Source organism: Mustela erminea, chromosome 10, assembly GCF_009829155.1.
Source record: "Mustela erminea isolate mMusErm1 chromosome 10, mMusErm1.Pri, whole genome shotgun sequence".
Classification (NCBI taxonomy): Eukaryota; Metazoa; Chordata; class Mammalia; order Carnivora; family Mustelidae; genus Mustela; species Mustela erminea.
The window spans coordinates 2,558,462-2,583,875 of record NC_045623.1 but is presented as its reverse complement, the minus strand read 5'-3'; the positions used below and the strand labels follow the sequence as shown (position 1 = coordinate 2,583,875).

At 46.3% G+C, this 25,414-nt stretch overlaps 1 protein-coding gene across 1 annotated transcript; it reads left to right on the top strand.

Moving 5' to 3' along the window:
- The first annotated feature begins 1,314 nt into the window (after window positions 1-1,314).
- Window positions 1,315-7,810, top strand: S100A11 (S100 calcium binding protein A11). Its single transcript, XM_032361631.1, has 3 exons — window positions 1,315-1,812; window positions 6,388-6,540; window positions 7,470-7,810. Exons 1-3 carry the CDS (start codon window positions 1,810-1,812, stop codon window positions 7,623-7,625), a joined length of 312 nt encoding a protein of 103 aa, XP_032217522.1. The 5' UTR covers window positions 1,315-1,809; the 3' UTR covers window positions 7,626-7,810.
- Window positions 7,811-25,414: the final 17,604 nt, after the last annotated feature.

Below are 25,414 nucleotides of genomic sequence, written 5' to 3'. Positions count from 1 at the left end.
TTATTTGGCAAAGAGCACAAGTAGAGAGAGCAACAGGCAGAGGGAGAGAGAGAAACAGGCTCCCCACTGAGCAGGAGGAGCCTTATGTGGGACTTGATTCCGGGACACTACAGAAGGTGGAAGCTTAACGACTGAGCCACCCAGACCAACGTGTTTTACACATTTAAAAGGATAGATTAAAGGGGCAAGAGACCAGTTAGGAAGCCCAAGGAATGAGTGAATGAAAACCTAAACAGAACCCTGGAGGTGGGATTAGAAAAGATGAGGCAGATTCAAGGAAGTATAAAGATAAAACTGATAAGGGCACCCAGATGGTGCAGTTAAGTTTCTGCCTTCTGCTCAGGTCATGATCCCAGGGTGCTGGGATCAAGGCTGCTTCTCCCTCTCCTGCTTCCCCTGCTCCTGTTCTTTCTCTTGCTGTCTCTCTGTCAAATAAGTAAATAAAATCTTTTTTTTTTTTTAAGTGATAGGAGTTGGGGGGCTCCTGGCTTAGTGGGTTATGCCTCTGCCTTTTGCTCTGGCCCTGATCTCAGGGTCCTGGGATCAAGCCCCATATCGGGCTCTCTGCTTGGCAGGGAGCCTGCTTCCCCCTCTCTCTCTGCCTGCCTCTCTGCCTACTTGTGATCTCTCTGTCAAATAAATAAACAAAATCTTTTTAAAAAAAAAAAAATGATAGAAGTTGGCAGTTGAAAAGACTTGTGGGTAAGAAAGGGATTTACAGTCAAAACCTGACTACACAGCTCTCAAGTCAGCAGAACGGAAGAATGGCAGAAAGGCAGTACCATTAGCGGAGAAGGGGGAGACGGGAGAGAAACAGGTTATTTCTTTAATTATTGAGCCTAGGGCTTGGGTAAGGCTTTCAACTGGATTCCAGAAAACATGCCTCTGGGTAGCTGAGGGGAGACGCAGATTTGCTCAGAAGTGAGCAGCCGGTGCGGGAAGCAATTTATGCAATGCCCTGTGGTCCGTTATTTTTCATTCACGTCTACTCCACAGTTTCTGAAGCCGTCTCAAAGCCATGATTTCCCTGGACAATTATAATGATCTTATGAAACAGGAAATGCAACACCACTGCTTTTAACAGATAAGGAAATGGAGCTCTGAGGAGAGAGGGGATTTGCCAAAAGTACTGCAATAAAGTGACAGCCCCATTTCAGAACCCAGAGCTTCTGCCAACTGCACACAGAACAAATACCCTACTCACACCGGTCAGGTTTTAACTGCAGTGGTTTGGGGGTTGGAGGGTTTCAGTGTCTCAGGAGAAGAAGTTTGAGACAACAGCGCTCCACTTGGCAGGACTCACCACTGCTTCCTCCATTACCCAACCTTAGTGTGAAGGAAGAGACAGCCCGGCTCCTAGGGAACTTCTACAGTTACGGCCACACTCCGCGTTGCACGTTTTTACAAAAGGGCCCTCCTGCCTCTCTAATCTGAACGAGCAGAACGGGCTCGTACACGGAAAAGAACCATAGACATGGGCACACCGCGCCCAAGACGGCTACGCCGAACTTCTAATTCAGGAAAGCCCTTTAAATCTTCAAGGCCCACAGGCAGGAAAAGAGCGCGTCGTGGGTGAGCTGCGCGTTGGGCAACGCGGGCGGGGCGGACAAGTCCGGATCGGCTCCGGGAGGCGGAGGCTGACTGGCGGGAGGGGGCGCGTGAGTCAGGAACGGTCGCGCGGGGCGGGTCGCGTAGAGCCGGGAGCCCGCCGCCCGCCGCCCAGAGCTCGCTGCGCCGCTGCCGCTGCCGCCGTCGCCGTCGCCTCGCCGCCGCCGCCGGACGCCGACTCCGCGCCGGTCCCGCGAACACATGGTAAGCCCGAACTTTTTCTGGTCTTCGAAGCGCTGCAATAGAAAGAGCCACACCGCGCTTTCCACCATGCTTGATCTCTCGTTTCTGTGTGGATGTGGCAGGAAGTAGGGCAGGAAAAATAAATCGGGGGTGGGGTGGGGGGAATTGGGGTGGAGAGGCAGGAAGGAAGCAGCCCTAAGTGATAGCTGCGATAGCCGCCGAGGATCGACCCCCCGGAGGGTCTCGGGCTCCCGGGCGGAGAGCTGGTGCGCGTCTGGAGAAGGGGGCTGCGCTCGGCACCGCTACCCCGCGGGTGGCGCCACGCCCGATCCCCCTCTACCGGCAAGTGGGGAAGTCGCTGGGGAAGGGCTGGAGGCCCCTGGCCCGCCCCTGGGAGACAAGTGAAAGAAGGGCCGTAGGGGCGTCCGGCGGCACTAGTTGTTTCTGTAGACCAGAAAAGGACACTTCTCAGAACTGAGCCGTGGGAGCCCGGGAAAATCAGTTTCGGTGAGCTAGGCAACCCGCCAGGACTCAAAAAGCCTGAAGCTGATGCCGCTCCCAGCCAGCGGAATGCGGCCCGGACGGTGGGAGGAGCCCCATTCAGGCCGAGCTCCTCCTGCCCTTTTCCTCTGAACCCACCATCTTTCCAGGGACTCGCGTCGCCATCTCTTTTTCTCTTCTCAGTTTCCGCCAGCCTACTTCGAACTCTAGTTCTCACTTTTGCATTAAGCCACCTCCAAAATTTACCTCCTCCGAGGCCTCTTCAGTGAAAGGAGTCAGTAAGCTTCCGCCCAGGGGCCAAATGGGGTTTCTGTTACACCCCCGCCCCCGCAAAAGCTGTGAATGGATTTTATGTTTTTGAGTGGTTGAAAGAAAATCACAGGAAGAATAATACTTTATGACATGTGAAATGATACGAAAATCAAAGTTAATTGTCCATAAATAAAGTTTTATTAGCACACGGCCACACCCATTCACTTACCAGTTGTCTGTGGTTCTGGCCCGCTGCAGAAGAGGAGGGACAGAGACAACGTGGATCACAGTGGCCTAATATATTTACTGTTTGACCCTGTACAAAACATTTGCCAGACTCTGCTCTAGTGTGTCAACATTTATCCCTGCCTACTCTTTCCCTCCTTCCTTTCCATGCAAAAAGGGAGTAACAATGTCGCATGGAACCTTGAAAAGGTGGACCCATCACCAGTAGGTGGTAAAGATCTGCCATTATAGATCCTTTGGGGGTGGGGGAGCACATTGGTTAAGAACAACAGCAGGGTGTAAAGTTTTTCCGGTGAGATTAAACACAACACCAGGCAAAGTGGGTGCAAGGCAAGATTTATTAGAAAAACACTCTCCCTCGAAGTTTCAGGGCTCAGGAGAAGGGGAGCCAGGAAAGTTGCGCTGGAAGGAGGTGGGCACCCTCGGCGAGGTTCCGCGACTCTGGAAAGCAGAGTGGCGGAAGTAGCGCCCAAGGCAGGGAGGAGGAGACTTTTAAGGGGCCTCAAGCATAGTTCAGGGGTCTTTTGGCAAGTTTCCCTTATTTGGATATTTCGCCTGCTTGTCGGGGTCCCATTGGTCCACTGGAGCCCCAGGCGGCAGTCTCAGATTCCCGCTTGTCAGTGTCCCATTGGTCCACGGGAGCCCCAGTTGGGAGGGTTTACAGATTCCTGCTTGGGTCTTTGTTCTCCTGTCGGAGCTTAGGTTTTGTGGCAGGAACTTTCACCATCTTAAGTAGCCCTTTCTGCCAGTCCAACACAGGGGTGCCTGGATGGCTCAGTTGATCAGGGGTGGGACTCTTGATCTCAGCTCAGGTCTTGATCTCAGGGTAGTGAGATCAATTCCCAGGTTGGGATCCATGCCATAGACAGACAGACATAAGGAAGGAAGGAAGTGGACCTGGGTGGCTCAGTTGGTTAAGCGTCTGCCTTCAGCTCAGCTCATGATCCCAGATCGGGCTCCTTACTCATCAGGGAGCCTGCTTCTCTATCTCTGCTTGCCATTCTGCCTGCTTGTGCATGCTCTCTTGCTCTCTCTCTCTCTCTCTCACACACACATCTAAATAAAATCTTTTTTTAAAAATAAGTATGAAAACAGCAGTGCTGGAGTCATTTTCAAGTGTTACTTCATTTTCATATTCCTTTTTCTTCCCCCTTTCATCAACATTCGAGCATGCATTATTTAAATTCTTTCACAGTATCCAGTTCTCTCACACCATTTTCTTCTTCCTATCATGGTGCCAAATACAACTGTGAGGATGCAGTGAGCTGTGGGCAGTGCTGGCCTCTGGTCAGGAGATCCAGTTCTCCTCTGTCTCAGCCTCAGCTCCACCGTGAGCAAAGCTTTCCTGTCTCTGGGCCTCCCTTCCCTGGAACCATCTCCCAAGCCCCCTTCTGCTCTACAAATTTTGCAGTTCCATTTCAGTAACTTGGTAATTGTGTTTCTTTTTTTCTGCTCTGGAAAATTACCTCTGAGGAGAAATACAGAGGTTTTAATTTTTTCCTTCTGTAGTTGATAGCAACAGTTTCAAGTAGAAAAAAAAAGTCTAAATTATAGTCCTGATGTTAAGGAAGGAAAAAAAAATGCAGAAAGCCACTTGGAAACTAGAAAAGCAAAACAATCTGAATTCTGCAGGGAAGGGGGGCAGAGTAGCATCTGCAGGCCTAGAGAAAGGTCAGAAAGCCCTTGCTCCTCAGCCTGGAATCTTCTACTTTATCTGGCATTCACTCCCAGCTGACCTTCTTCCTGTCAACCGACACATTACTAAGATGTGAGATTTTAGTCCTGATAAGGAAGGCTGTGGAGCAAACACAACTGTTTCCAGGCTATTTATTCTGTTTCACTCCCAAATCCTGGACTTACAAACGTTTTTCTTTGCTTGAGGAAAAAAAAAAAAAAATTCCAACAAGATGACTGTTAGGAAAGAATCCACCTCCAGAAAAGTTCATTAGAACCACCTTGGAAGGGGCATTACAGATAACTACTACATGCAATCGGCCCCAAGCAGCTCAGCTAGCTGGTAAAGCACATGGAGAAACTGCAAATGAAAACACTACAGGGAAGAGGGAAGGAGCACAAAGTTGTGTGGCTAAAGCTCAGATCAGTTCGTAGCACATTAATTACGGTCCGTAGCTCGCTAATTACTGGGATTGAAAGTCTCCAGGAAGTTCTGCAAAAAACAAATTAAAGGTTCATTGCTAATTGCAAATGTCACCATCCAAGGATCATTTTTCCCCAAGATTTTAGGTATTTATTTAATAGAGACGGAATGAGCAATGGGAGGGGCAGAGAGAGAAGGCAGACTCCCTGCTGAGCAGGAAGCCTAAAGCAGGACTTGATCCCAAGGTAGACACTTAAATGACTAAGCTACCCAGGAACCCTGCAAAGCATTGTTAATACCTGAAGCCTCAGAGGAAGGGCGTAGGGGGGCAAGTCTTCCAGAAAGCCTGCAGTTGCCAGTCTGAACCACCAGGGGGATCTAGGTACCAGCAGGAATGACCCAAAGGCTCTGCAAAATAGGATTTCCCTGAAGGATTCTGTTAAAAGGAAAGCAGAGCCCAGCGCAGAATTGACCCCAGCTCCTCCTGGTGCAACCACAGCTGAGGTTTAGCTCTGTAGAGGTCAGGTGAGCTGTGTGACAGACTGGGCGCTCCCTTCCTGATATCCACCTTTGTGTTTTGAAGTGACCAGAGAAGTTCCTTCAGCTGTTCCTGTAGGAATTAGTGTTATCTTGGAACAAAGACCAAGAACTGCAGAAAGGGACCTGGAGGCTGAGATTCTAGGGATGACTCTGCTATGTCAATTACCTTCTCATGTCTCTGTTTCTCACATGTAAAATTAACGATTTCTAACCTTTGATATGAAAGAAGCTTTTGAACATCCAAAAAGCTCTCAGATCTTCCACCCCACACATAATAACTATGCATTTAGTGTTCTTCTAGAAAATGCAAGAGTCCCAGGAATTCAGTATTGCTTTTTTTTTTATTTATTGGGGTGGGTCAGAAGGAGAGAGAGCATCTTAAGCAGGCTCCACGCCCTGAGTGTGGCTCGATCTCATGACCCTGAGATGACCTGAGCCAAAACCAAGGTCATGATCTGAGCCAAAACCAAGAGTCTGTCATCTAACCAACTGAGCCACCCAGACACCCCTCAGTATTGATTTAAAAAGCTGCCATTTCATTCATCCCGATAGTCTCTGTATTCTCTTAGAAAATAGGAAATTATTTAATCTCTAGACAGAGCTTGGTGTGCTTATGGATCTGTGGAGCTATAGTTATACATATGTTTACTGACAGGTTCTAGAAACATCATGAAGCCTGCCATGCTCACTCTCATCTAGGCAGTCTACTACTTTTAGACACACCCACACGCTTTGTGTGTACCCTCAATATGCTTCACCCGGAATAAACATGGGAATGGATAGGGAAGGCATGCTCATAGAATGTGACTTTCTGTGTTTGTCCTGGGGCCCTCTGCCCCTTAAAATATGACCTAGCCTTTTAGGAAACTGCTTTGCCCTGAAATGAAAGTATGAGATCTCTAGAGTGTCCTCTGGGCATCTAGCCCTTGTCTGAGCCCTGACTTTTTTTTTCTCTAAAGGCAAAAATGTCCAGCCCTACTGAGACCGAGCGGTGCATCGAGTCTCTGATTGCTGTTTTCCAGAAGTTTGCTGGAAAGGAGGGTAACAACTGCACGCTCTCCAAGACAGAGTTCCTAACCTTCATGAATACGGAACTGGCTGCCTTCACAAAGGTACAGCTCCCGGCTCCCAACCCTCATTCCCCAAACTGCCCAGAGCTCTAAATAAGGCGCTGGCAGAATGGCTAGAAGTGAAGGCCCAGCAGCTGACCCCCACACTCCTGCCGCCTCTTCAATCACTCTAGCATGGACAAGGCTGAGCCCCCAGGGCTCGGAGTGCTGTGACTATTAAAGGACCTTTTCTTCTTTTCTTTGAGTAAGATGTATTTTAAAGATCAAAGTTATCAAACTGCGTGACACAGGGGATGGTGAATTGTTTCTTCCATTTAGGGAAAAGGCATATGAAATGGTAAATGGTGTAATAGGATAGTTTTCAAATTTATTCGTCTAACCCAAAGCTTCTAGGGAGGTCCCGCCCATGGAACTTTCTGTTATCATGGAAATAATGTTTGGATACCTGCATAGTCTAGTGTGGTAGCCATAAGGCGCATGTGCCACTTAAGGACTGACTTTCTAAATTCCTAATTTAAGCAGCCCTTTGCCACTAGCTGTTGTGAGCGTGTGCACGTGTTGGCCACCAAGCTAAGGGGAGGAGGGGGCAGATCGGGGCCTGCACCTTCTTCCCTGTCACTTCACTCCACTTCCATACAGTTCATACACTGCGGTTGCATGCAACACTTGACAAAGGTGTTCCACTGCTTTTATGAACTTGAATAGCCAGCCTGTGCCCGTCACAGAGGAACCCTGGGCGGGGAGCCAGAAAATGTGTATTCTAGTCGCAGATTTCCCCTTCAGCAAGTCACTTCATCTGTTTGAGTCTGTCTCAGTGTCTGGGAAGTGGAAATGCTACTAGCCCCTACCCTGTACTGCACACTCTTGTGTGACTAAAATGTGGCGACATAATGGAAAGCATCTTAGAAAGTGTGACATAAATTAATTATATTTCTAATAGGATCATTATGATACTTATTGTTATCTTGCAGAACCAGAAGGACCCTGGTGTCCTCGACCGCATGATGAAGAAACTGGACCTCAACTCTGACGGGCAGCTAGATTTCCAAGAATTTCTTAATCTTATTGGTGGCATGGCTATAGCTTGCCATGACTCCTTTACAAAGTCTCCGCATTTCCGGAAGTAAATCGGAGGGGCTCTTGGGCCTGCGCTCCAGACCACCTCTTGCCTTCAAAACAGCTTCCCAGTCATCACGTCCTCCTCACAATCTCCATGGACCCTGAGCCCAGAGTGCCCCCCACCCCCCCACCCCTCTGTGCAGGCCAGTCCTGCTGGTAGTTAATAAAGCAATAGTGTTTTTTAAATCCCACACTAGAAAGTCAGTTCCATTTGTGCCAGAGAGGAAGCAGCATGGGAGGAATGGCATTAGCGTGATGGAAACAGTTCCCGGAGCAGCACAGGAAGTAGTGAAATACACACTGGGTGTAGATGTAATTATGACTCACGATACCAGTAGAATCATTTCGATTACTCAGACTGATGGAGAGGTGTCACTTGTCATAAATCAGTAAGCATCTGTTCACCTCTACTGAGGGCACTGTCACAGGCTCTGAAGACACAGTCGGCAAGACAGACAAGGTCCCGCATTCACTGAGCTGACTTTCTAGTGGGGGAAGCCAATGAACAAGTAAGCAACAAAGATAACTGGAGTGTGTGAAGTCCTATGGAGGAAAGATCACAGGGTGGTGTGTTACAGGTTAATGGGGGCTGGGGGAGGGCGTGTTTCTGAGATCTCGGGTGCTGACATCTGAAGGATGAGCTGGAGCAAACCTCAAGAAAAATGGAGAAGGGAGTTTCAGGAGAAGGAACAGTGAGCGCAAAGGTCCTGAGGTAAGAAGGAGCAGGATGCTGGAGGAATGGAAAGGCTAGTGTGGTCACGTTCTTTGGCTGTGGGTTTCCTTCTTTACCTCTAGCTTGGGCTTCTGTCAACATTAGTCTTAATTTTCTAAGCCCTCTGATAAAGCAGCTGGGAATGAGCCTAGACTTTCTGGAAAGCCGGAAGGCTGACCCAAAGTTAAAGATGGTAGACAAAGAAAAGAATGTGGGATACAGATCCTGAAGCAGCACAAGTGAGAGTGATTGTTTCCAGAGGCCCTCTGATTCCTTGTCCATCTGCATAAGTTTTAACTTCTTAGTAAAAAGCTCTCTAGAGCTTTTTTTGTCCTTCATAGATTAATAGAATGAATTAGACCATTACTGGGACCATTTTTTGTTTGTTTGGCTCTGACATTCCAGAATGAAGACCAGTGCCTCAGGCTGGCAAGACCCTAAATTTTCAAATAGAAAGTGTCATTAGTAGGTCCAGTTGGCAGTGCCCAGTGGGCATCTGCATTTGAAGTCTGGAGAAAAGATCTAGCTTGAGAAAGGAGAGGGCTTGGGGGCATGCCCAAAGCTGGAGAAACGGGGTAGCAAGAGGAAGAGGCCTCAGCAAAGGAGAGCCTAAGAGGTTGGGGAAGAAGAGCAGAGCTGAGAGGGACAAGATCATGGTTAGGAACCCCATCAGACAATCGCAATCTTTCAAAGCTGCTGCTCTCCAGGCCATATGCAAAGCCTGCCTCCCATGCCTCACACTCTGCCTGCAGATCTCATCCACTTCTGTCTTCATCTACCAGTAGGGGCCAGTGACCACACATGCCTCTCTCCTCAACCCACTCCTAGCTCCTGAACTCCAACACTGGCTTCTGGATTTGTCCACATAAAATCATACCAGTATCTTTCACGCACTCAGGTATTGAGCAAAGATTGACTTACAATGTGTAACTGGTCTGTGTATCTGGCAGAGGGGGATGAATAAGGCAGAGAAGATTCTTGTCCTCAATAGACTCAGGTTCTCTGGGTCAGTGTACCCCAAACTGCTTTCACCATCCTCCCAAGCTCCCAGCTTTCCCTTCCTCCCCTGCCCCCATCCCAGGAAAGGGCACTCCCGTCCACCTAGCTGGAAACATGGAAGTCACCCCTCACATCCACCCAAACCCTCAAGTTCATCTCATTCTTCACCAAAATATCCCTCAAACCCACCCCAGGTTTCCCCTGACTCAGGCACCACGGCCTCTGTCTGGCTATGCAGAAGCTTCCTCAGTGACCCCACTCCTCTCGCCCTGCTCCTCTCCAGACCTTCCTCCTTCCTGAAGCCTCTGATCTGGTTGCTCTCCAGCTTCCACTTTGCATGGACTCCCCAGGGCTCTTGGGCATGTAAGACCAGGCACAGCATCCCCTCTTTGCTCACTGCGCATAGGATCTCCCAGGCTCTGCTCTCATGCACACATGTTTCACATTCCAGCTAGCGTGACCTTTGCTTTCCTCCACACGATGGCTTCTCTCACCTCCGGGCCCAAGTTCTGTGCCTAAGACTCTGTCCCACCCTCACCACTCCTATTCTCAGGTCCATTCCCACTTCCTCTTCCCTTCTCAGCCTACATGGTTTTCTCCAGGAAGCCTCGCAAAACTCCAAGTGGGGATGAGATGTCCCTCCTGCGAATGATTAGGCTCTGTGCTTCCCCCTTCATGGCACTGACACTGATGGGTCTCTACGCCATGCATTTTCCCTGGGTAACCTTCTCCAGACTCAGTGCTTTAATCTGTATGCTCATGACTTACATTTCTATATCCCCAGCCCAAATCTATCGCGAGAATTCTCAAGTTATCTGTTGAACCCAACACCTCTACCTGGCTGTCACACAGCTAAGATTCTTGTTGCAGGTCATGGGAAATTCCATTTAAATTGTTGTAAGCAGGGCACCTGGGTGGCCCAGTCAGTTAAGAGTCAGCTTTCAGCTCTAGGTCATGATCCTGATCATGTGGGATCAAGCCCCACATGAGCCTCCTTACTCAGCAGGGAGCCTGCTTCTCCCTCTCCCTCTGCCTGCTGCTCCCCTAACTTGTGCTCTCTCTTTCTCTCTCTCTCAAATAAATAAATAAAATCTTTTTAAAAAATTGTAAGCAGAACAGGAATTTATTGACCCGTGTAACAGAACAGCCTAGGGACAGCTGGAACTTGGCACAGTGGTAGGAGATGGTGTCTTTCTCTAAATTCCTGGGCTGCTTCCACCCCTGGGCTGTTTCATGTGACCACCCAGGCACATTAGTGGGTCTGAAGATACGCTACATAAGCCTGGACTGTGTATTTGACCCTTAGAACTGGGGTGGACCCCCAAACGAACTATGAGAACCAAGAGTTGAGGAGAGTGGATCAGATATGGGAGCTGGATCCCACATAAGGAACACCTACCTCCAAATACAGCGTTCTCAGCTGACTACTGAACAACACAGGAGTTGGGGCTCCAACCCTCACGCAGTAGATAATCCACATAGAAACTTTGACTCCTCCCAAACTTAACTACTAATAGCAAGAACCACAAGATTACTTTTTATTATAGTATGCCATTTACCAGCCAGGCAACTGCTCAGATGGTGGTATTAGCATCATGTGTTTCGCGCAGATACTGGGATACTCCCAACATTCAGACTCCCCACAACAGCAACAAGAGGCAGCCACAGAACTATCATAGTACAATACATGCTACAGTTAATTTTACAAGGTTATGGTTTAATATTAAATTTTTGTGCTCATTCACATTTCTCTTGACGCTAAAGGTGCCTCATACAGTCTGTAAGTGTGAGAGTTTTGATAAATTTTAACTCCTTTTAAAAATATATATTTTTTTAATTTATTTATTTGACTGACAGAGATCACAAGTAGGCAGAGAGGCAGGCAGAGAGAGAGAGAGGGAAGCAGTCTCCCCCCCGAGCAGAGAGCCGGATGCGGGGCTCAATCCCAGGACCCTGGGATCATGACCTGAGCTGAAGGCAGAAGTTTTAACCCACTGAGCCACCCAGGCACCCCTAAATTTTAACTCTTTTATGATAGATTTCTGTATACATTATAGTAATAAGTAATAAAATGGACTAGTATCTACATACATCTTATGCCCTGTGAGATACCTGTTTCTTAATATTTTTGATATTTCAGTCATGCAGTTCATGAGTTTTTTCAAATTGTTGCAGATCTTTAGAAAGTCTTCCAGTATATTTATTGAAAAAAATCCACGTTTAAGTGGACCTGCACAGCTCAAACCTGTGTAATTCAAGGCTCAACTGTACATCTTTCTCCCAGAACCTGATCCTGTTGATTCATTCCCGATTTCAGTGGATGGCACCACCATCCACCTAGCTGTCAAACCAGGAACCCAGAGGTAATCCTAGACTTCTCGTTCTCACAACTACATCCAAACAGTCATCGTTTCTTGGGTTCTACCTCTTGCATATGCATCCCCTCCTCTCCACCCTCGTTGCTTTATTTCAGACCTTCCTTGTAGCTGACTCATTTAACCATCTTCCCATTCCCTTCAAAAAAAACCTGCTGACTGATGACCACACAACTACAAACATCTGAGGCTAATGGATAGCTTTTGGGAGCCCCCATCAGTGAGATCATGTGTTCACTAAGAGCATATTTGTGGCTATTCCCAAATCTGTTTGTATCAGTTGTATTTGTTCTTTGAAAACTGAAATTTACCTAAATAGTCTATAAACCAATAAAATATGGGTACAGATAATTGTCTTTATTAAAGCCTTATTGAATTTTCAAAGACTTGATTAGGGAAATTCACTGAAGATCACTGTAGTTGATGTAGGTGTTATGTAAGACAACCATAAACAAATGAGACCAAAAAAACCTGGTAAAAATTTAGAAGCACCTTTCACTCAGATTGTACCACAACTATCCCTAAATTCCCCACTAAAAGAGGGGGAAAAAAAAAACAAACTAGGGGCACCTGGGTTGCTCAGTTGGTTTAGTGTCTGACTCTTGCATGATCTCCTGGTCATGGGATGGAGCCCCACGTAGGGCGCCACACTCAGCAAGGAGTCTGCTTGAGATTCTCTCCCTCTGCCCCTACCCCCACTCACACTTGTGACACACGTACATGCAGGCTCACTCTCTCTCTCAAATAAATAAAACTTTAAAAAAAAAACACTAAAAATCATCATGAATGTGATTTACACAAGAAAGGTAATATAGCAAAATATTGGTAAACAGACATGTTTCAATGTATAATACATGTTGAAATACTGTTTTGTAAGTACGCATTTGAACAGATTTCTTTTAGTAAACCAGCCAATTACTGGTCCCTCCCCTTCTAAAAAGACAGCCTCTACTATTTTGCAATAAACACTCTTACTCTTCTCCCTGTCCCCAGTTTGACCTCTTCCACTCATTTCTCCACCCCATGACCAAAGAGGATTTAGAGGAGGACTTGATGGTGTCACTCCCATGGTAAAATGGCACTGGCCCTCTCAACATGCAGGATAGGAACTAGACTCATCCTGGGGCATTCCAGAGTCCTCATGGTCCAGTCCCTGCTACCGTATAGTCTCATTTCCTGCTCTCACCATGGCCACTTTTCCCTAGCCTTGCCAAACACTCCTGAACAGACAGCTAAGTGTTGTGCCTCTGTGCCTTCATAACAGCACTCTGTTCTACTACAGTGCTTATCACTCTGCATTGCAATGGTGCTTTTACTTGTCTGTCTTCCCTGACTTGACTTTGAATCCAAGAACGGGGACCTTGTTAAATGCACTTTGACATCACTAGTACTTAACATGGTGCCCAGCATACACAGGAGCCCCCACTTGATGCTCCTCTGACAGACATACCATCAGATGGTCAAGAGCAGCCCAACACTGGGTCACAGTACATCACCTCACTTCATCTCACCACGCAGGCATTATATTACCTCATGCCATTACAAGAAGGGTGAGTACAGTACTAGGAGATACTTTGAGAGATCACACTCAAATAACTTTTATTATAGTACACTTATCATTTCTTTTATTATTAGTCATTGTTGTTAATATCTTACTGCGCCTATTTTATAAATTAAGCTTTATCATAGATATGTATGAGAGTGCCTGGGTGACTCAGTCTGTTGAGCATCTGCCTTCAGTTCAGGTCATGATCCCAGGGTCCTGGGATGAAGTCCCACTTCAGGGTCCCTGCGCAGTGGGGAGTCTGCTTCTCCCCCTGCTCCTCTTCCTGCTTGTGTTCTCTCTATATCTATCTCTTTCAAATAAGTAAAGTTAAATTAAGTTAAATTAAATTAAATTTTTAAAAATGTATGATAGGGAAAAAACATAGCATATATAGGGTTTGGTACTATTCATAGTTTCAGCATCCATTGAGTGTCTTAGAACATATTCCCCACAGATAAGGAGGGACTATTGTAGTAGATTTGAAAAAATAGATAATGCTATAAAATCAGATTTAGGGCACTGTATCAGTCAAGGTCCCCACAGAAAATACATGGACACTTAGTTTAATGAGGAAACTATTATAGAGGTGTGGGTAGGATAAGATAAACAACAAGCAAAGCACCAGGGACTAGCAAAAGTAGGAAGCTGTTTCCACCACTAGGCCTAACTGGATAAGGCAAGAGAGCCGTTACTGGAAGCCAGCAAGAGCCACAGGCAGGAGAAAGGGGTTCCTCACAGATGTTGTGGCCTTAGGTTCAGAAATGCAGCCACCTGTCAGACCACAGGAGGCAGGAGGGAGCAAAGAGAATAAATACCAATTTCTCTCTTTTCCCACCTTTTCTGATTTGCTGCCAGTGCCTGCCATAGGACAACCCAGCTAGAAGGCTGAGCAGGACAGAGAAGTAGGGAAGTGAATCTGGAAGGAAAGGGAGAATATCCAGCACATTGTAGAAGGAAGAGATCAGTATTTCCCTACTGTGTAGTTACTCCTGCCACAAAAAGAGATAGAGGATAAAGTACCAACACTAATGCACATAGTGTTTTTTAAGTAAATATTCATAATTTATTGAGATATTTTTTCTTTTTATTGGGGTTAAATATACATAACACGAAATTTAACATTTTTACCATTTTAAGGCTTTTTTTAAGATTTTGTTTATTTATCTGAGACAGAGAGAGAGAGTGCACACAAGCACAGAAGGAGAGGAAGAAACAAACCACCTGCTGAGCAGGGAGCCTGATCTGGGACTTGATCCCAGGACCCCAGGATCATGACCTGAGCCAAAGGCAGCCGCTTAACCAACTGAGCCATCCAGGCGCCCCCATTTTAATGATTCTTAAAAGATTTATTTATTTTTGAGAGAGAGAGTGTGGGTGTGATGGGGGGAGGGGCAGAGGGAGAGAATCTTCAAGCAGACTCCGAGCTGAGCACAGAGCTTAATCTCACAACCCGTGAAATCATGACCTGAGCTGAGACAAGAGTCAGAGGCTTAACCAACTGAGCCACCCAGTCACCCTAATTTTAACCATTTCAAAGTACACAGTTGAGAAGCAGTAAATATATACATTCACATTATTGTGTAACCATCACTACCATCCATTTCCAGAACTTTTCATCTTCTTTGACTGAAACTCTGTAGACAGTAAATAATATCTCCTCATTACCCCCTTCTCCCACTCCCAGCAACCAACATTCTACTTTCCATCTCTGTGAATCTGAATACTGCAAGTACCTCCTATAAGCAAAATCATGTAATATTTGTCCTTTTCTAACTGGCTTATTTCACTTAGCATAATGTCCTTAAGCTTCATCCATGTGGGATATGTTAGAATTTCCTTCCTTTTTAGGGCTGAATAATATTCCATTGGAGGTATAGACTTCATTTGTGTATCCATTCATCCATCAATGGACACTTGATGGTTTCCATCTTTTGCATATTGTGAATAGTGCTGCTATGTACAAATAGTACAAGTCTGCTCAAGCCCTCGTTTTCTTTTTTTTTTTAAGATTTTATTTATTTATTTGACAGACAGAGATCACAAGTAGGCAGAGAAGCAGGCAGAGAGAGAGGAGGAAGCAGGCTCCCCGCTGAGCAGAGAGCCCAATGCGGGGCTCGATCCCAGGACCCTGGGATCATGACCTGAGCTGAAGGCAGAGGCTTTAACCCACTAAGCCACCCAGGCACCCCATCAGGTCATTTTTTTGTTATTGAATTGTAGGAGTTCTTTATATACTCTGAATAATAATCCGTTAGCAAATGCATGATTTGCAAAATTTCCTCACAACTGCGGGTTGCCTTTTCACTCCTTTAATAATGTCCTTTGATGCACAAAAATTTTTAATTTTGATGAAGTCCAATTTATTTTTTCTTTTATTGCCTGTGATTCTGTTGTCATATCCAAGAAATCACTGCCAAATCCAATGTTGATTCTCTTTTTTAATGAAAAAAAAAAGAAAAAAATAAGCCCAAATCTACCACTTTTCATGAAGATTTGGGCCATGATGCTAGCTAGGACTTCTATCAAGAATGAAGATGGAGGATGGGGTGCCTGGGTGGCTCTGTGGGTTAAAGCCTCTGTCTTTGGCTCAGGTCATGGTCCCAGGGTCCTGGGATTGAGCCCCACATCGGGCTCTCTGCTCAGCGGGGAGCCTGCTTCCCCCCATCTCTCTGCCTGCCTCTCTGCCTACTTGTGATCTCTGTCTGTCAAATAAATAAATAAAATATTTTTTTAAAAAATGAATATGGAGGGGAACGTGGGTGGCTCAGTTAGTTAGGCAGCTGCCTTCAGCTCGAGTCATGATCTCAGGGTCACAGGATCAAGCCCCACGTGGGGCTCCCCGATCAGCAGGGAGCCTGCTTCTCTCCCTCTCCTCCCCACTTGTGCTCTTGCTCTCTCACTCTCTCTCTCTCAAATAAATAAATGAAATCTTAAAAGAGAAGAAGGAGGAAGAGGAGGAGAAAGAGGAGCAGTGGTGGGGGAGAGGAGGAGAACAGAAGGAGGAGGAGGAGGAGAAGAAGAAAGATGGAGGGGCACCTGAGTGGCTCAGTCGGTTAATCATTCTGTTCTTGATTTCAGCTCAGGTCATGATCTCAGGGTTGTGGAATCAAAACCCCAGTCAGGCTGTGTGCTTAGCACAGAGTCTGCTCATTCCTCTCCCTCTGCTCCTCCCCCTGCTCACTCTGCTTCTAACAAATAAATAAAATCTTAAAAAAAAAAAAAAAAGGACAAAGATATAGCAGATACATCAAGCTCCTTTCCTACTACAAACAATGCTAGATAAAATAGAAACCCCTCCCCCTAAAAAGTTGAAATACTTGGTTAATCAAAAGACAGAAAGAGAAGTAGCCAGATGCCAAAAGCAAAGAGGGAACTCAGAGCTATAAGAGTACACCAGAGTGGAGGCCATATGACCTAGGGCTGCAGTGGAGAACAGGAACTGAGCCCTTAGCTAAAGGAGACAAATATAAGGGACAACTATTCAAGAGTTGCACTGTCCATGCACCTACCACCCTAGACAGCACTTGGAAGGAGCTCTGGGGTCTCTCATCAGAGAGACATCAGGGCACCACACCTGTGCTTCCTGAAGCCATGGAGTTCAAACCTACACTGCTCCCTGTACCAAATCCCCAGGCAAAGATACTAAGAAGCACTCCAGAGTAGTGAGCACTATAAACCCTAGACAAATGCAAACCACTTCATGAAGACAATCCAGCTATTTGGAGGATTTCTACAGGAGATAAATCCTGGTAAGTGGGCTCACAGACAAACATTGCATTGCCCATGAAGCACCAATAATTTATGCAACAGAAGAGATACTTTGCACTCAAATAATGAGAGAGAGCAAGCAATCTGGACAGGACCTTAACATGAGCATGATTAAAATGTTCAAATAGGGACGCCTGGGTGGGTCAGTTGGTTAAGCAGCTGCCTTCGGCTCAGGTCATGATCCCGGCGTCCTGGGATCGAGTCCCACATCGGGCTCCTTGCTCCGCGGGGAGCCTGCTTCTCCCTCTGACTCTGCCTGCCACTCTGTCTGCCTGTGCTCACTCTCGCTCTCTCTCTCTGACTAAATAAATAAAATCTTTAAAAATAATAATAATAATAATAAATAATAAAATGTTCAAATAAATCAGGGTACCTGGGTGGCTCAGTTAATTAAGTGCCCAACTTTTGATTTCAGCTCAGGTCTCTATCTCAGGATCTGAAGGCCCTGAGTTCAAGCCTTGTATTGGGCTCCACATTGGGCGTGGAGCCTACTTAAAGAAAAAAAAAAAAAAAAAGTTCAAATAAACACAGCAAGAAATAGGACACATAAAACAAGAGCAGGAATACACGAATGGAAAAACAGAACCAAAGAGAGCTTCTATAAATGAGATATAGAGTGATGCAAATATATAAAGATGGTGAAGCTGGGCATTCCACCAGCAATTCATGGCCCAGCTCCAGTTTTGGGGGAGAAACTCTGCCCCCCCCACCCCACCTGTCGCTTGGCTGCACCTCAAGATGACCTTGGTGCCTCACCGCCCCACGCACCTCACAAGCACCCTTTTGTACTGCCCGTGAACCTGGTGAGAGAAGTACTGGGAATTCAGGCAGAAAGACGGTGAGGACCACACCTGCGCTGGGATATTGATAATTCATTCTTTGTTCTCTGTCCTCTCTAATCTCCTTAATTTCCCCCAGCGACTGCTGAAAGCATTCCCACAAAACTGCAGTCAAGAAAAAAAAAACTCTGGGAGGGAAAGGCAAGTCTGCACTGGCTTGGAACTAACTGAGTTCACCTCGCAGGCAGTGAGGGCAGAGAGACACAGTGGTAATCTGGAGCCCGAGCCCCACCTCTCTCGGCAGAGAACGTGACCTTCCCAGAGAGAAGTGTTCCTGTTACCAGCTTCACATTTTATGCCCACAGCAGCTTAGTGTCAACACCATCATTAACCATGATCCACAAAGTCACCAGGGCTCCTGGTAAGAATGCAAAACAAAGGCAACATCATAGGAACCTTGCAAGTCCAGTCTGTAAAGAGATTAACTTTTGGCAAAGGAAGAAAACCAAATGTAAAAGTCAGGGAAGGTGTAAATTAAAATCAACCAGGCAGCAGAGGTTAGTTCATAAATGCTAATTCACCTGCTCTGCATTTCCTCACCACTAAACTTCCTCAACTCCCTCGCAATCTGGCTGTTTTCTCCTCTCCAGAGCTCCAATCTCTTCCCCCGGGGTCAGACAAATCCTTACTGAATTAGCAAATCCAGTAGCAGGCTCTTCACCTTCCCAGTCCTCCACTCACAGCAACACTGCTGGACACTGGAGCTGAAAATCAGCCCCTCCTGGATTCTTACCGTACCATGCGGTCTCCTTCCCTTGGTCTCAGAATATGTGAAGTCTGGTCTTAGACAACTGTGTGATCTTGAGCAAGTTCTCCAAGTCTCTCCCTCTTTAGCGGGAAAGTAGAGATGACACCACCTATCCAAACTTACTCCCACGTTGTGCTAAGACAGAAGGGAAATAGGAGTGTGAGAGTGCCCTTAAAGGAGAATGCTAGGTGGGAGGCCTGGGTGTTCAGTCAGTTGAGCGTCTGCCTTGGGATCAGGTCCCGATCCCATGACCCCCGGGATGGAGCCCCACATCTAGCTCTCTGCTCCTCCAGAAGTCTGCTTCTCTCTCTCCCTCTGCCTCCCCCCACTGCCCTCGGTTGTGTGCTCGCTCTCTCTCTCTCCCCCCTAAAAATAAATAAAACCTGGGGTGTCTGGGTGGCTCAGTGGATTAATGCCTCTGCCTTTGGCTCAGGTCATGATCCCAGAGTCCTGGGATCAAGCCCCATGTGGGGCTCTCTGCTCAGAGGGCAGCCTGCTTCCCCCTCTGCCTATCTCTGCCTACCTCTCTGCCTACTTGTGATCTCTGTCTGTCAAATAAAGAAAGTCTTTTAAATAAATAAAACCGTTTAAAAAATAAAAAATATATATAATCAATATATACCTAAAAAAATAACAAGAATTCCTTAATATAATGTTCAAATATTCTTCAATTATCTCCTAAAGGTATTTTCTTATAGTTTGTTTGCACAAACTAGAATAAAATAAGGTCCCCTTAGTGCAACTCATTGATATCTTGCCGCTCTTTTACTCTGCAGTCTCTCTCCCTTTTCCTCCCTGTCCCTTGCTATTTATGTATTGAAGAAACAAGTTCATTTGTCTTGTGAGATTTCTCATAATTTTTTTTGCTAATATATTTCTGTGTTCATGTTTAATGTGTTCCTCTTCTCCTATACTTTCTAAAGATTAGAATCAGATCTGAAGATTGATCAGACTCAGGTTCAAGTTTTTGCTAAGAATACTTCAGCACCTGTGTGTGCTTTCATCCTGCAGCATCTGTTTGCTTCTCCTTTTGTGAAGTCACCAATGTTCACTGATGCTCATTATCCCAATCCATTATTTCATTAGAAGTTGCAAAATCAAAATAGTTTTATTCTATTCATTTTTAGTTATGATGTTTTTCAAAAGAGAAACTCTTCATCAACTGTTTGATTATCCTAAAGAACAGTTTACAGAGGAAGAGCAGGGTAAATCTTGATTCTTTCCCTTTATTTTGAAAATATACAGTTTTCAAAGTAACAGTTGGCTCCCAAGTGTGATACTGTGATTTATAATAAGAAACATATATTTGGTCCTTATCCCCATTTCTGGCACAGAGTTCCTAAAACTCTTGGGATCAGTCTTTTGTTGTGTTAAGGAGGTGACTTTTGGAAAGCACCTGAGGTTGGGGCTAGTTACCAGGGGAACCAACCATGTGATGGAACAGCTGGAACTTTCAGTCCAGACCCCTGACTTCGAGGGATGGGACAGAAACTAGAGATTGAGATCAGTTACCAATGGCCAATGATTTAATCAGTCATGCCTATGTCATGAAACCTCCACAAAAACCCAGAAAGACAGGGTTCCGCCAAGAGCTTCAGGGTTGCTGAGCTCGTGCAGGTGCAGGGAAAGTGACCTTCCAGAGAGCATGGAAGCTCCAAGTCTCTTCCCACATACTTTGCTGAATACATCTCTGCCATCTAGATATTCCTGATTTACACCCTTTTATAATAAACCAGTGACCTAGTAAGTAAAATGTTCCTCTGAGTTCTGTGAGCCACTTTAGCAAAGTAATCAAACCTGGGGAGGGGACTATTGGAAATTCCAACCCACAGCCAGTTGGTCAGAAGCACAGGTGGCCCCCTGGACTCTCAATTGGCTCTGAGGTTGGGGATGGGCAGTTTGGTAGGACTGAGGCATGAGCAGTGGGTCCCATGCTACCTCTAAGGAGACAGGGTCAGAATTCAGTTAAATTGTAGAACATCCAGCTAGTGTCAGAGAATTTCTTGATGGTATGGGAGGAAAAAAAACGCACACATTGTGGCTGGTGTCAGAATCATTACCTAGCATTCTCTGAAACTGAGCAATGAGATCATTTTGTTATTTAGTTTCATTAGTAACTCACAGATTTAAGCATATTTAGTGTGTTTCAGTTGTGCTCTTGATGCTCCTATTGCTCATGTTCAGCCCATGGAAGCTCTTTTGAGTTGGGTCCTAAGCCCTTTTGACATGACTCCACTAGTCTTTGAAAACTTCAGTGCTTTCCGAAATAAGGTGTTCCTGGCTCATCTTGTACATTTCCTGCACCAGATCTTTCTTCAAGGACCCCTTCTTCCTTTCAGCAACCCCTCTCACTCTTCGTTTCCTTTGCCAGCTCTTCTCCCTGTGCCTTAACTGTGTCCTCTTACGTCCATCTCCGCTTGTGTCCCTTTAATCTCTCCCATCAGTGAAAGTCTAACCAGTAATGCTTCAACTAGCACTTCATGCTGGTCTATATTTTCACATTCCTAACAAGAATAAGTTCTTCAACCTGGCTTGACTTCCACTGCACCTTTGATGTTTCTTCCTTCACCTGGAATTCAGTTTGACATAATTCAGCTTAAATTTATTGAGTATCTTCTATGTCCCAAGTGTTGTATTCTCACTGTTGATATTGGTAGTAATAACAGTAATAGCTAGTAACTTATGGAGTACTTATTACATGCCACACACTAAGAGTCTTATATACATTATCTATTATATTCTTTTACTAATCCTATAACATAAGCTCAATTATTAACCCCTATTTTACTGAGGTGGATACTAAGGCATAGAGAGAATCAGAACTTTTCCCAAGTCTCAAAGCAATTACGGAAGAGACAAGGCCAGGTGGCCTGGCTCCAGGTGATGGTTAATACTATGTGTCTACTTGAGGGGTGCCTGGGTAGATCAGTGGGTTAAGCCTCTGTCTTCAGCTCAGGTCATGGTCCCAGGGTCCTGGGATCGAGCCCCACATCAGGCTCTCTGCTCAGTGGGGAGCCTGCTTCCCCCTCTCTCTCCCTGCCTCTCTGCCTACTTGTGATCTCTGCCTGTCAAATAAATAAATAAAATCATTTTTTTTAAATGTTATATGTCAACCTGACTTGGGGAAGGGATGCCCAGAGAGCTGGTAATACATGATTCTGTGTGTCTGTGAGCATATTTTTTGAAATCTCTCTTTTTTAAGATTTTATTTATTTATTTGACAGACAGAGATCACAAGTAGATAGAAAGGCAGGCAGTGAGAGAGGGAGGAAGCAGGCTTCCTCCCGATCAGAGTTCGATGCGGAGCTCGGAGCTCGATCCCAGGACCCTGAGATCATGACCTGAGCCAAAGGCAGAGGCTTTAACCCACTGAGCCACCCAGGCGCCCTGTGTGAGCATATTTTCAGAAGAGATTAACATTTGAATTAATAGACTAAGTAAAAGCAAATGGTCCTTCCCAATGTGGGGTGGGCATCCTTTAATCTGATCCCAAATAGAACAAAAAGGCAGAGGAGGGGAGAATTTGTCCTCTGTCTGTTTGAACTGAAACTGCCATCTTCTCCTGCCCTTCGACATCGACACCTGCTTCTTGAGCTTTTGGACTCAGGTGGAGACTTACATCATCAGCCTTCCAGATTCTCAAGCCTTTGAACTTGTACTGAGTTATACCACCAGCTATCCTGGTTCCCCAGCTAGCAGACAGCAGGTACAGAGTCCGCTCGGCCTCCACCACCTCTTGAGCAGATTTCTACATTAAACCTCCTCTCGGTTCTCTTTCTCAGGAGAACCCTGATACTTTCCAAAATCCAATCTTGGCCACTATGCCATTCATCGTTTCTCTCCTCTCTGTGGGGCCTAATCCCACACATTCTACAGACTTTACCTCAGGTCTTACGTCTTCCAAAAGCCCCCACACCCATTCTGATCAGCAGGGCTCTCCCTCTCCTCTGAACTCCTGCACCACCAAGAAGCACCTGAGAACACACTGCCACGCATCTTTGTTCCACTCCAACTGCAGAATCTGGTTCCCTGGGCCTGGGTACAGCCCAGGCTTCTGCCTTTCTAACAAGCTCCTGGGGGATGCCACTGCTGCTGGTCCACGAGCCACACTTTAAGTAGCCAGGGCTTAACAGACACATCCATATACCTTCATTGAGTATATTTTCCAAAATGTGATCAAGGGCTACCTCCCGATGCTACCCCTATTCTTTCTATTTCTGTATTTTCCATTTTCCTATCAATGGATACAGATCGCTCTTGTCATTAGGAAGACATAACTATTAAACTTTCAACATTCCTTATGATATTCAAAATAAAGTTCAAGTTTCTTCCCTCAGCACTGGAGGCGCTTGATGATCTGGTCCTTCAAGGATTCCATGTCCTGATCTCCTACAACCTGCAAACACACAACCCACATAACCACCAAACCTTCCAGATCATCTATTATTTGTCCACATGCCTCTTCCCTACTCCCTCATTCCCCCACCTTCCTAACCTGGATAGCTCAGACTTATCCTTCAGATTAGCCTCAAGGTGGCTTCTCCTGCAAGAAGCCTCCTCCATCTCCCCCACCTCTGCTCTCTGCTCTGCACTCCTGCAATAGCCAAAGGCACCTCGGCCATGATGCTATTCACCTTTGCATGTAGTCTGGTCTGCCTGCCCTGCTGGACTGAGATCCCCGAAGACAGAGACAATGTCCTTATTTCTGGATCCAAAGCTTTTAGTGTCAGGCATAAAGTTGGTGCTCAACTTTCTACCTGAATATACCTAAACGATCTATAAAATGCAATGATTTCCCCAAATATTGGTTACTGTTATCCTCACTTTGAAGATAAGCAGCTTAAGACAGGTGAAGTGACTTGCCCTAGTTCTCAAAGCTAGTAAGTGGGGAAACCTGAACTCAAACCTCATCTTTCTAATGCTCTTTCTACTTCACCACAGCTGCTACCATTAAATATTAACAAGGAAAAAACAATGTTAGCGTGGGTTGGGTCGAGTTGTCGGACAACTGTTTCATAGTGGAAGTATTTCTGTCATTAACAGACCTTGATGACACATCTACCATTAACTTTTAAGAACAGATCAAGCTGAGAAGCATGAATGTGTTTTAAAACATGAAGGGATTTAACTCGTATTTGCTAGAATAAGTGACAGATATTAAATCACAGAGGGAAGTTGGGCACAGTCAGGCCGAGCTCAGCTGTAGCTCTCCCCCCACTCCATTCTCAGGTATCCCAGCGGTTCTTAAGCAAAGGGTATGTGGCTCCAAGCCACAGCCGCTGTCCTCAGCAGCTCGTGTTGAACAGTGATTTACACTCTCTGCCAACGTCCCCCACAGTCTGCTCAGAAGACACCACACACCAAGACAAATCTCTGTCCCCAGGAAACCTACAGGCTGTGAGGGAGACAAACAACTTCATAAGCAATTTCTACACCCCGTGATAAGGGCCATGAAGTACCAAGGGAGGCCCAAGGGCTAACACCCAGCTCCAGTCTGGGAGGATTCAGGGAAGCTTCATGATGGAAACAACATCCGACCAGAACCTGGAGGGTGCCCAGCTCTGCAATCAGCTAATATTTACTTCCACCTCCTGATCTCCCTTCACTGTCTTCCCTCACAGCTTGTCTCCTCACCTGTAGCACAAATTCCTCTCAAGGACTCCATCCCAGCATTCCCTGAAGTGCCTTGCCCAGCAACTACAGCCTGCTTTCCAAATGCCAGTATGACATTCTCATCACTAGACGAGCCTGGCCAGGAAAACCTCTGTGGGCACTAGGCATCCTGCCAGGACCTCAGCCTGACCAGCAGCATGTGCAGGAAGCCACCAGCCCCTGTCCAGGGAAGCAGGCTCTGTATAGCATCAACTGGAAAAGCCAGTGTCTACAAGCTCTCCCAAGTCACCATGCCCGGGGTAGGTCCAACAATTTGAGACTCATCACAAAGTAGGTCATTTCCACGTGGAATCCCACCAGCCCCTTGTTCAGCATCTTCCTGTGCCAACCAGGGTCTCCTCCCTGCATTTGGCAGGCACACAATGATAATAGGTGCCCTGGCTGGAAAATTCCAGGGGGTTGTGCTCCTTCCTCTTCCCCGTGTCCCCAGCTCAGTAGGAAAGCCCCGCAGATTCTCCTGAAGTTTGTTCTCAAACAGTGTGCACCCTCCTGCCCGTTGTCACCACTGTCATCTGAATTCAGGCCTCCATCATCCGAATTCAGGCCTATGTCATCCCCACCATCATCTACTGGCTCCCCCTCCCTGCTCGATTGGCGACTATCGCTTCTGTGGTTTAATTGTGTCCGCAGTTTAAATCTTTAGCACCCACCCAAGCCCTTTCTAGTTGCACTTACTGTTTCTCCAAATGTGTCCCAACATTCGCCCCTCTGTGGTTCTGTTCCTATTAACCCCCAAACTGCCCTCCTCTCTGTGAGTGTTCCACGTGTCACATCAATGTCTATCAGAGGGAAGAGCACCCAGCCTTCAAGGCTCACTGCACACCCTGTGTCTCTCCCCTGAAGTTATTCCTAAGGGTCCTAGCCGATAGGGAGCCTATGCTCTGAATCCTCCTGGTCTACTGTCTACACTTGTGCAACACTGGCCACATATGGGACCTCCTATCAGAGCTGCTCATGTTTCTGCCTAGATTCTGGTTATAATCCGAGGCAGCTAGCTGTCCTCATTGTTGCTCTATCCAAAGAAAGGCAAAGAGGGGTGGTGGCAAGAGTGAGACTTTGAAACTAGGCTTAGTGTGGGTTCTGATAGGGCCATAATATGCCCTGAGGTAAATTACTTAATCTCTCTGAGCTTCTGCT